The 12133-nt window shown below is 40.4% G+C and overlaps 1 protein-coding gene across 1 annotated transcript; it reads right to left on the reverse strand.

The window, feature by feature from the left end:
- Nucleotides 1-454: 454 nt before the first annotated feature.
- Nucleotides 455-11514, reverse strand: LOC110074845 (keratin, type I cytoskeletal 19). Its single transcript, XM_073004262.2, has 8 exons — nt 8726-11514; nt 6339-6421; nt 5337-5493; nt 5019-5180; nt 3680-3805; nt 2832-3058; nt 1894-1994; nt 455-731 (listed from the first exon to the last, which is right to left on the reverse strand). Exons 1-8 carry the CDS (start codon nt 9257-9259, stop codon nt 718-720), a joined length of 1404 nt encoding a protein of 467 aa, XP_072860363.2. The 5' UTR covers nt 9260-11514; the 3' UTR covers nt 455-717.
- Between the last annotated feature and the right edge of the window lie 619 nt (nt 11515-12133).

Genomic DNA, 12133 nt, shown 5'->3' on the forward strand with positions numbered 1-12133 from the left:
GTTTCAGCAAACAGAACTTGCCTTCAATCTGATATCAGGATTGGTAGATGCTTCTTATGGATATGGTCCCTCGGCTCTAGGTTTAGCTGGTAGAAGCAGTGGGTGCTTTGAGCCTCCATTTAAAAACCCTTGCCCACTCCCCACATTCTATGACATTGTGAGAAAGCTAAAATGGTGGCTTGCCAACCCAACCGCCTAGTTAAAGAGATCCAGGGCAAACATCTGCATCTGCCAAGACACTGGGGAACCCATTTCCATGAACTTCCAGGGGCTAACGCCACGTCAGCCTGAAATAACTACTCTGTTTTCAGTGACAGCCTTATCCCTCTTTCAGCAGGAATAAAATATCAGATGTCTTGAACCTTCCCAGGTTCAGCATTTTAGTAACCTGGCACAGCAGGATCTGTAGAGATGACAGAGATAACTCCCACTGATCAAGGACACAAAGACACCGTTTCTGTTTGCATCAGGCAGAAGCATAGTTTTAATAAAGCCCCATTTTCATCCAAGACCAACCCCGTGATGCCAGGTAAGTAACACACAGCAAAATAAAATGTTAAGCACAGAGGCAGCTCAAGATGAACAGTTGTTATCAATATCAAGACTGCCCAGTAGTTAGCAGAAAGGTTCCTCTTACTTCTTCATATGAGCTCAGAAATTTTAGAGGAAAGGATTGCAAGGCTTTTATCTGTGGAAGATGCTACTTTCCTTCCAAATCTACCTGCTGTGCCCTGGAGGGAGAAATTAAAGAATAAAATGTCAGTTAATGAACAGGAGATCATATTTCAATTGATGGCTGGTAGCGCCTTTGGTTTTTCACTGGGGATTCTGAGAAAATAGCATAAAAATGTTCACACAAGAGAAACACCCAGCTAGGCACTCGGCACAGGGAACGGAAGGGACATTTTAGAGGGTTTTGTTTGCTTTTCATGATGAATTTTAATTATAGATTTATATTGTATTATAATGCCCAGGATCCTATTACTTGCACCCACAGGTGTAAATCCAGTGGCAGAAATCTAAGTAGCAAATTGCTTCCAGTCAGGAAATCAAAATTTCTTATTAGATACTGCAGAAATGGATAGCCTATTAGAGACACTATGTGAGAACCTGAGAATATATGTTAAGGAAAGTTGAAAGTGTTTTATAATTGAGCCCAAAAGCAGATATGAGTAGAGAATGTATTAGAGATTACCATGTCACAGTCATGAAGTCAAGTGCTTTTTAGATATTGTATGAAAGCAAGTATTCCCCCGTGTATATGTTTTTGTTTTGTTTTGCTATTAACCTCCTTTCCCCCTTTCCTGTTGTTGTTTAGTTGTTTGTGACTTTTAAACTAGATGCATTTTGCCAAAGAGATTTACATCACTGGACTTAACTCCAGTGGGTGTAAGTAACAGGATTCTAAGAAATGTTTGGAGTATTGCATGACTATCCCCTGAGGTGTAAAGATGATGGGAAGAAATCCCACCTCTGATGAAGTGGGCTGCCTCTTGGCCAAGTAACACTTGTTTTCGCTGCAACAGGACTAGTATAGCTAACTTCCAGGACAATACTAAGAACTTTAGTTGCTTAAAAACTAATAGAATTGGATTGGGCATCAAGTATAAAACATGAATGAATTGAGAACAGGGCGGGAGCTATAGTAATAAAGCTGGAATCACCCAGGACCAGGCAATTAGTTGATATCTCTTGGCCATTCAAGTGTTCTGCACCTTTTGCATCCAGGTCCTTTTTACAGTTGTCATTTACCTCTGGCTTGAGGGGCCACCCCCAAGAAAGACCCATTTTTTCTTTTCAACATAAGAAAAAGGAGGTTTGTATTTGGGGGTGATTTCTTTTTTAAAATGCTGTGCACTATTCCTCATTTAGTCCAGGTAACACCATAATTACCTCTTACATCAGAATGGCAAGAGTGGCTTTTGGAAGATGACATTGTACAACTATGAGAAGTTTTCACAACATTTCCTCCTGTACTGCCACAACTCTGGTGACTGTTGGGATAAAAAGGGAAACGGGTCACTGGATGGGACAGAAAAGAGACTGAAGAGAATAATATTTGGAGTATCAACTCACAGTTGCATTTTTTAAAAAATCAGTTTTTAACATTGTTTTCATTGACAACATTCCTGTTACTAAGTGTAGTAAATCACGCTAAGGTAGGGAGGGCCATTGAAACAATGCAAATTTGGTGAGTAAACTCCTCTGAATGTTCCATTGATTAAAATAGGCCAACTCTAACTGTGACTTGCTATGGTAAAGTCACAACTAGAATAGGGCAATTTGAATCAATTGAATGTTTGAGGGAGGTGACTCATCAAATCCCCTTTGGGTCTACTCTAGTGTGATTTACTATGCTAAGTAACAGGATTTTGATCGTTGTTTTAAAAACAATGTTGCTTATTCCTGCAAGTTGAGTAGACGTAAAATAAATTGATAAATACTTTAAATCAATCAATCAATCCTGCTGTATTCATTAATTCAATCATTCATTCAACAGATGTATTTCTCAGTTTTTTCCAAGAGATACTTTTACAAAGCAGCTTAAAACAATGAAAAATCTAGGCACCATCAGATTTGACTTTTGTTTTTAAAAGTACTATTGAAAAAATATGAGTTTTTTTAAAGAAAAAAATCATTCAAACTACTCATCTACACAGGAAAAGCCACTTTGAAGAAATAGATTTTAAATGCTTTTTTAAATGATCACCTCGGGTGCTTTCCAAACTAAATTGGCCTCCAGGCTGATTTAAAAAAAAACAAAACACTTTTACAAAGTGAGACAAGTACCAGTACAAGAAAACAACTTTTGATATCTGTGGTCTACTTACGCAATGTCATGCTGTACTCCCTCTAGCAAGCAGCGGTACGTTTTGATCTCCTGTTCCAGGCGACATTTGACATCCAGGAGATCCTTGTATTCTTGATTCTGACACTCCGTCTCCGCCCTCAGCTCTGTCAGTTGCTGCTCCACACAGGAAATATGGTTCTGTATTTCGGCCAAGTGGTTGTTATAGCGGCATTCCGTCTCTGCCAATGAGCCTTGAAGCGTGTCCCTCTAAAGAATCCCAAAGGGCGGTGATGAAATTTTGACAACAAAAAGAAGGGGAACAATCAAGAATGCAGTGTACAATTTCTTTAGATGTACTGTCTTGGAGGCCCGGATCTTACCAAGCAAACATTGAGTGCCGGTAGTTAAAACACCTCATAACTTATGTTCATTTTAGGGGAGTGGATGAAACACTAACATAGATCTTAGAGTTCTTATGGAACTTCTATTTCTTCCTACTCTCACCAAAGTTGTTGTCCATTGCCCCAGTCATCTTGCCATTTTCACAACCTTAGGTCTATTCCTTTTATCCCATTTTGCCCCTACTTTTCTCTCTATGCCATCAAAAGTCCCCTCTGGATTATATTGGCCAAGCAACAGGGACTGAAAAAATGAATGTATATGAAGTGCTGAGTGTGGACTGAAATCATGTAGAACTTCACGTCTATCTCAAGACCAGATAATCTTTTACAGTTCCATACGGAAGCTGTCATGAATAGTTAGTTCTTAGATATGAAGCTGGAACGTGGGTGGTGCTCCTCCTTGAGCTCTCTCACACAACCTTAAGAAGACATTACAGAGGCAAAATGTATTGTGCCCAAGTTGTATGGATGCAGAGATAGTGCTCACCAAACTGAGCTGAGCCTGTAGATCAATTTCCAAAGTCTGCAGCTGACGCTTCAAATCCACCACTTTGTTGTTGCATTCCTCAACCTCTCTGCTGCTGCTACAGACTTCCTTGTTGACTTCCTCCACCTGAAAAGCAAGCAAGCACGACACTAGGAGGGATTTCATGTTGTTTGGTTCTTCAGTCTCACTGGCAAAATGTTTGGGTGGAAATTAGGAGCTCAAGACTCTCAAGAGGTTATAATGGTGACAAGGGAATGGGTGGTTGAGAGACATTTTTTTACTTCATTATTTATTTATCCAGTTCTTGTTAATGTTTCATTGTTGTGCTCTCATACATGATACCTTTCGTCATTAAATATAGAAGAATATGAAAATAGAAGGGGAACACTGAACTGAGGATTGAGGACAGGAGAAACTGAGGATGTTTATTCTGTTCAGCACACAATGAACAATTCAGGATAAGTTTCATGTCAAGACAAAGAAAAAATGGAATGTGCTGTGATTTTTTTTCCTGCTCTAATTATCAGCTCACTTCTTGACTTCCTTAAACAAACACTTGTGACCATTAATTTAGGGACCAATAATATTTGCTAACCCAAATCCTTTTGCTCCTTTTCTTTGTACCGTACTATAACACTTCCTTACTACCTTCATACTATCTTCAGCTGAAGTGTTTAACTTTTGATTACAATACAGCCTTTCTATTGCCACAGACTCTGTTCTTCTACCCAAAATACATAGTTTTCTAAGCACAGCATTTTGAAACACAGTGCTATCATGCTAGGCCTCATACCACCAAACAGAAGTTTATTTGTTTATTCTTTCCAGCTCATCTTTTAGTTTAAGAGTAATTTCAAAAATAACTGTGAGAACGCATCACATAATTCTGTTAAAAGCACCAGATCTGGCTCAAAACTGCAAGCTGCAGTTAGTTCAAGTTTGGTTGGGGGAAAATACATGTTAAAACAGAGCAAGGATCTTCAAATTGTCTTTCATTAGTTGCTACTTTTCAGCAGATATGTCACCCAATCACAGTCTTTTCACCACTATACAACAGATTGTAATTCAATTGAATGTAATTAAAATTACAGTAATTCCTTCAAAATGTTCACCCATACATCTGAAATATCATACTCAAATGTTATGAATTTCTGTATTGATATTTATCCTCTCCCCACCCCAGTTTGACTTGATAATGCATGATCATTCCAATACGGTCTCTCTTTTTGGGTAATACCTAATAAATGACATTCCGATGATATGACTAGAATACATGTATGAGTGATTTAACTGCCCCCCCCCCCCCGCAATATCAAGCTGGAAACAAAACATAACCTACCTTACTTTCATACCACTGCTCAACTTCTTTGCGGTTGTCCTCTATCATAGCTTCATACTGAAACCTCATTTCTTCCAAGACCTTCTTCAGGTCTGGTCCTGGGCAAGAATTGACTTCCACACTAACATCTCCCGTTGTTTGGTTCTTCAGAGAATTCACTTCCTGGAAAGGAAGTTTTGGATAATTTGCATGAGTCAGTTGTAAAATCGTAAGGGAAGGGATTTTGTCAGTCCCATTCAATAAGAAATTGAGAGGAAGTCCTTCCATGGGCCCTTTCCTTCATAATAGGCTTGTGGGAGGAACAGACTGAAGGCTCACCTCTTCATGGTTCTTCTTCAGGCAGCACAATTCTTCTTGGAGGGACTCAAGTTGAGCCTCCAGGTCAGACCTACAAAGGGTCAGTTGATCCAGGACTTGACGTAAACCATTGACATCAACTTCCACATTCTGGCAAAGGGACAGCTCAGTTTCATATCTGCGCCACAGGAAGGGGTAGAAAGAGTTTTGAAATGTATTTGCAGAACAGTACTCCATGTGGTATACTGGGTAGAGTAATGGATGGGGGCTTAGGAGGCATGGATTAAAATCTTCACTTGGCCATGGAAATGCACCAGAGGTGTGTGCACTGGTCCTTAAATGTCTCACTTACCTTGAAAACCCTATTTGGGTTACTGTAAGTTGGATGTGATGTGATGGCACATAATAACATAATGCCTACTGAGGCCATTAGAAATGTATATACAGTGGTGCCTCGCAAGAATGCCTCACGGGACGAAAAACGAAAAACAAGACGAATGGTTTTGGCAATGGGGTTGATGACTCGCAAGATGAATGTTCCTATGGTCGTGCTTCACAAGACGAATGCTTTCCGTTTTTTGTTCCTGCCTCATGTTTGCTGATTTTTAAATGTTTTTCTATGATCTTTAAAAAGTTAAAGTTTTTTGATTGAAATTTTTGAAATCATCTGCACAATATGTATGGCTTTAAAGAGCACTTAATTAACCCTTTGTAAACCAAATTGGACTTTGTTCTGACTTTTTTTGCCTGTAGGAATGCATTAATTAGATTTCAATGCATTCCTATGGGAAAACGTGTTTCGCAAGATGAATTTTTCACAAGATGACATTAACCATGGAAGAATTAAATTCATCTTGTGAGCCACCACTGTATTCTTGTTGAGTTTCTTTTGGTATCAAAAGGCACCTTTCTCCCTGGGGTATTTACTTCCATTGTACTACCTTTAGGGGCTGTTTGTGTATGAGCTGAGGAGGCAGGAAAAATTCCACAATCACCATGACAGGTAACTGATGAAGGACTTACTTCATTCTGAAGTCATCTGCAGTCATCCGGTTGTTATCTATATCCAGGACAAGCTTGCTGTTATCCACAGTGGCACAAATAATCTACAGGTGGGAAATAATACAGTTTTGTTTTTGCCATCTGCTATGTTATCCTCCTCCTTTTTCCTCCTCATTATTAAAACTGGTTGGATGGCTCAGTGAGTTAGAGGTAGTGAATTCAATTCTCACCTCTGCATCCCAGGTGAAAAGCTAGCCTGTATGGCCTAAAGAGTCCCCAGAAGAAAGGAATGGTAAACCACTTCTGAGTAGTTCATACTTAGAAAACCCTGAGAACTGCGGCCATAAGTTAGAATCAACTTGACAGTACAGAATTATTTATTATTATTACACACCGTCACACAGCCAATTTTACCTCCAGGTAAGACAAAGGTGAATCAATTTTCTTTCTCATCTTAGAGTGTGACAACATTTGATAATACTTTGCAGTTTGCTCCAGAACTGACGTGAATGAATTTGAGGTATTTTTCAATGATCACATGATGTAAAGATCAATGCAAATCAGCAGGCATTTTTTTCTTTCCAAGCTCGATGTTTTTCCCCCCTGCTGCTGGGGGAATCTAGTTTTTTTCATTACAACAATGTGAATGGGTGTTTCGCCTATATGATCATCTGTTTCATTCTACAAAATAACCTTGGTGTGTGACTTTGGATAGTTTTCTGGTGACATAGTAACTTGGGGTGTGATACCCAGCTATCTGCTCTTTCTCCATAGTTGCCCCAAGGTACTTTTCTGTTTATATTTTTAACAAACTATCAGGTCTAGTGCTAGATCACTGTATCACTGCTTTGCTACCTTAGTTTATGACTAGATCACCTCCACACAAACAAAAAAGGAGAAAATAAAAATTGATATAAAATCAAAACTACTTCAACAAACTCAAGTAGACTATAACGTTTCCATGGTATGTGCGTTTGTACATGTACGTATGGGGAAGTTTGGAAAGTTGTCCCTTTTTTCCAACTGCTGTGCAGTCCTTTAAACAGCCCCAGTGGCTTGACAGCAAACCATAAAAAGAGAGCTAGGGAGTCGCATGAGAGTGGTATCAAAGGAAGGGGTTGTAGGCACAGATCTTTCCACATCAGACAAGCCAATGTGGACACTGGCTCCAAATCAGCCCTTTGGGTGGTCACCTAAACCCAATGCAGTCACCAGAGAGACCGAATCAAGTCAATGTAGTCAAACTCTTAGCTGATTTAATTTATTGTCATGGTTAACCCCAAGCAACTGGATTGTACTAGATGTACCTATATTGGTGTTTCCTTGTATGTTCTCTGGTTCTGTGACTCTCTCGTGAGTCTCATAAGTCTACAGGGACTATTGCCCCCAGCTCTGTACCAAAACCTCTGTTTTCACCAAAGCTCATTCCATTATTATTACCTTGAAGCTTTCACCACTGCAACAGCATAAAGCATCACCATTTTTTTATCTTAATCAATTTCAAGGATAACTTTTTCCCTAATTATTCACCATGGAAATCAAATGCAAATAAAATTTTGTGTACATGTCAAACTCTCAACCAAAGACAGGATTATCATTATCCAGTTCACTCTCCCCTTTCTTTTCAACTTTCTTCTGAGATAAGTCCATGAAATTTAGAGCATGACATGTAGACACCAGAAGAGACCAGCATCTTTAATTGCACATAACTGATCTTCAGACAGAACCCAAAAGTAGTGAACAAATGCAAAGACAACATATTTTCTGAATGAATTTCAAAGGATGGAGCTATCACCCCTGTAGTGTGATTGTTAATGTGGCTCTGGGTGGCTCTCAAGAATGTCATCCACAATATTAGGTGTCTATTTGCTTGTTCATCCTCTATCACAGTGGTTCCCAACCTTGAGTCCCCAAACGTTCTTGGACTACAGCTCCCAGAAATCCTGGCCAGCACATCTAGTGGTGAAGGCTTCTGGGAGTTGTAATGCAAGATCATCTGGGGACCCAAGATTGGGATTCACTGTTCTAAGTGACACACAGAAGTGCCCTTCTGCTTTATGCATAGGATAAATAGGATAATCTCTGAAAAACAGAATAAATGGACATAGATATGACTGAAAGACAGCAGGTTCGGAATACTTCAGCCTCCCGGGAAACTCTGTTACAGAACAATTAACAGCTTGGTAGTCCCCTTCCTACGTATACGTGTCTGATCAAAGGAATATGTGTAAATACACATGACATATAATTGCACTTCTGTATCTAAGCAAGCAGATTTTGATCCATGAAAGCTCTCACTAAAATAAAATAGTTACTCTTCAAAGTGCTATGTTATTTTGCCCTTTTCCTCCCTTTCACGAATATGCAGAGACAGGCTAACATGGTTACTTCTTTGACAATGTTCCTACCTGGTGTTTAAGATCTTCAATCTGTTGGTAGTAAGAGCCATAATCCTTTGTGTCATAGAGTGGGGCTTGCTGATCGTACCAGTCCCTAATTTTGCACTCGAGTTCTGCATTTTCCTCTTCCAAGCATCGCACTTTGTCCAGGTAAGAGGCCAGTCGGTCATTGAGATTCTGCATGGTCAGCTTCTCATCACAGGACAGCAACGGCGCCTCATTGCAGATTCCATATCTACCACCAACAGGCCCAAAGCAGACACCACCACCACCAAACCCACCACCAGGTGCACATACGTAGCCACCACCTAACATACCTCCCCCAAAGCCACTGGCAATGCAACTTCCTCCAGCCAGGCCTCCTCCATAACTCATTCCACCACAGTAACTCCTAGCAGACGTGCCATTGCCTATGGCAGAAACACATCTCCCAGAGCCTGCTGGCATAGCCCTTATTCCACAACTGCCAGTAACGCAGCTGCCACTGGTACTTCTCCCTTTGTGGTACACTGTTGTGATTGTCTGTTTGGAGCTGGAACTCATTGTGAAAGAACCCTAGAAGCAAACCCAAAGAGCAAGAAAAAGCGAAAGACACACTCACACAGCTTGTTACAAATAACAGACTTTAGATGTTGGCACCCACCCTGGTCTGTATTTATACCTTCTGCAGTGTGGGTGTTGTCATAAGTGTGTCGCTTTATTTTCCTCCTCTTCCATAGAGCTGGCTCATCTGGTTGGCTCAGCCGCGAGAAAATTGTCCCTCAGGCAAACCCATCTCTGGAAATCTCAGCTAGGCAAGGAAAGACGTTTCACACCGTCAGCACCTTCCTTCCAAAAATACCATCAGCGGGTATTGCACGTGAATCATCAGTTTTGTAGCATATTGCAAATTTACAAGCAAGCAAGAGAACACTGCCCTAAACTAGCAGCATGAAATAATTAATGACAGCTTATGGTAACAAGGGAGTCTTCTTCTGCGGTTAGAGATATTTTATGTTTATTTCCTTTTGATTTTCTGTTGACTTTAATAAGCATGTGATTATTTTCAATTATATTTGGTTTTCATAGCAGAAGTGGAAAGACATAGACCGTTTGGAAGAAAAAACCTGGGCAAGATATTGGGGTTAAATGTTGGTCTTCAATCACCCTGAAGTTTGCCTGGTACAATGAAGGCATCAACTGGAGTCTGTTGGAAGGTCCAAATTGTTTGGCTTCTCTTGAGATGGTTCATCCCCAAGAATCTCATGAAAAGAGAAAGAGTAAGGGTAAACCCTTTCTGAGTACTATATACCTAAAGGGGGGAAAACCTTGGAAACCCTGAAAAGGGTCAACATAAGTCTGAAACAACTTGCCAGAAAGACAAACTGGGTCCTAGATCAAAACAAGCCTGAACTATCTCTCGAGGCAAAAAAAATGATGAAACTGAGTCTGTCCTATTGGTTGTTGTGGGTTTTTCGGGCTCTTTGGCCGTGTTCTGAAGGTTGTTCTTCCTGATGTTTTGCCAGTCTCTGTGGCCGGCATCTTCAGAGGACTGGAGTGGGAACTCTTTCCCTGCTCTGTTGCTGTTTGTTGGATAGTTGAGTATTTATAGCTGTGGGAACAGCTTTTGTCCTTTTCAGGAGATAGGGTGATCAGCGTGTTTTTGTTGTGGATGTATTGTTGTGATAAGGGAGAGAGATTATCTGTTACTGTGGTTGATGGATGTCTTTACCTGGTCTTTTTTGTGCAATGATCCCCAGTCCTTGTGGCTGGGTAGAGTTTGTTGACCTTCTGCAGGCTCTATTTTCCAGTGCTAGGAGCCAGGTCTTGTTAAGTTTCAGACTTCTTTTTTGTTGACGCTCTGCTGATGTTTATGGATTTCAATGGCTTCCCTGTGCAGTCTAACATAATGATTCCTGGTGTTGTCCTGTACTTCAGTATTTTGAAATAGAATTTCCTAGCCACAAGGACCAGGGATCATTGCACAAAAAAGACCAGCTCAAGACACCCATCAACCACAGTGCCATGGGCTTAAGTTTGCAAGAACTGGGCAAGGCTATATATGTAAGAAACATGAAGAGAGAGAGAGAGAGAGAGAGAGAGAGAGAGAGATTTATTGTTCTTGTTTCTTCTCTGCTAAAGGAATCTGCATGTTACACTGAACTGTGTATGTTACATTGAACAATCCATGCTATGAAAATACCTGGAATATCTTGAAGGAGATGTTAATGTTATGACATTAGATTCCCATTTATTTTTACAGTTCATATTTCATGTGGCATAGACTTCAGCATAAAAGTATGCCTTACAGCAGAGGAGATCTTTTCCTCCTCCCAAACCCATAAAAGGGCATGCTTTAATTTGTGGTCAGGTAGTAACTATTAGAAGTAATTGGTTTTTAAGTTGGACTTAAGGCTCCCACAGAGACCTTTAGGGGATGCTTAAGCTGAACCTTCTTATTATATAGAGGCATTAAGGAAAGGCAAAAGGCCCATGACAAAGGAAAAGACCTTGTTGCAATATACAGTACTGTACTCGTTTCTCATCCTGGAGAGCAGATAATATTTCCAGCATGGACAATGCCAAATGAGAGAAAATAATTGTTGTGGTGGTATAGGCTGCTTTTCATTTAAAAGAAAAGCATTCCAACCACTAACAGAGAAAAACACTGCAAAATAAAACACGATAGCACAAGCTGGTCTTCTTTCATGGCTTTGTTACAGAGAAACAGTCTTAGGACTGTTCCTTTCACATGTTCCTTGGATAAAGTTCCCATCTGGGGATTATTTGAATCCTGCCCTTCACCCCCTAGGTGGCTACTCCCACTTAGAACGTTTTGGTTGTGCTCACCCAGTGCTCCACTTAGGATCCAGTCTTTGACACAGAACTGTAAAGTAGCTTTCTGAGCATCAGTCTACCCTTATTAAAATTGATTCCTAGACATCAGGGCTGGTTGACCCCCTTAACTGGTCACTGTCGTTGACATATGTGATGATCACAGTACAGACAGAGGTTGCTACTCACCATAACTTGGAAAACAATTGAATCAAATACTATGTTGAACCATAAAATAAATGAGCCTTGGTTTTAGAGAAAAGATTGGGCTGGACAAAGGAGCCTCTCCATAAACTTTACACTAATTCTTATTCACACTGGAGCTGCTTCGAAGCAAGGGGAGGAAAAATCTATGGTATAGATCTAAGGTCATGCCTAATAGGTCATCTAAGGTAGATAGGAGAACCTCAAAACTGGAAGCAGTGACAAGGTTTGGAAATCAGAACTGAGTGTACCATTGACTGCACACTGCTTCCCATAAACCGGCCTGCTACCTTCAGAAAGACACTGCCACTAGGTTGAAGCAAGCTGCTCTTACCAGCCTGGTCACCTTCTGTAATGAGAAGGAACCATCTTGTACCTTAACCTTAGGGAGCCAGGTGG

The sequence above is a fragment of the Pogona vitticeps genome, chromosome 6, assembly GCF_051106095.1.
Source record: "Pogona vitticeps strain Pit_001003342236 chromosome 6, PviZW2.1, whole genome shotgun sequence".
Taxonomy (NCBI): domain Eukaryota; kingdom Metazoa; phylum Chordata; class Lepidosauria; order Squamata; family Agamidae; genus Pogona; species Pogona vitticeps.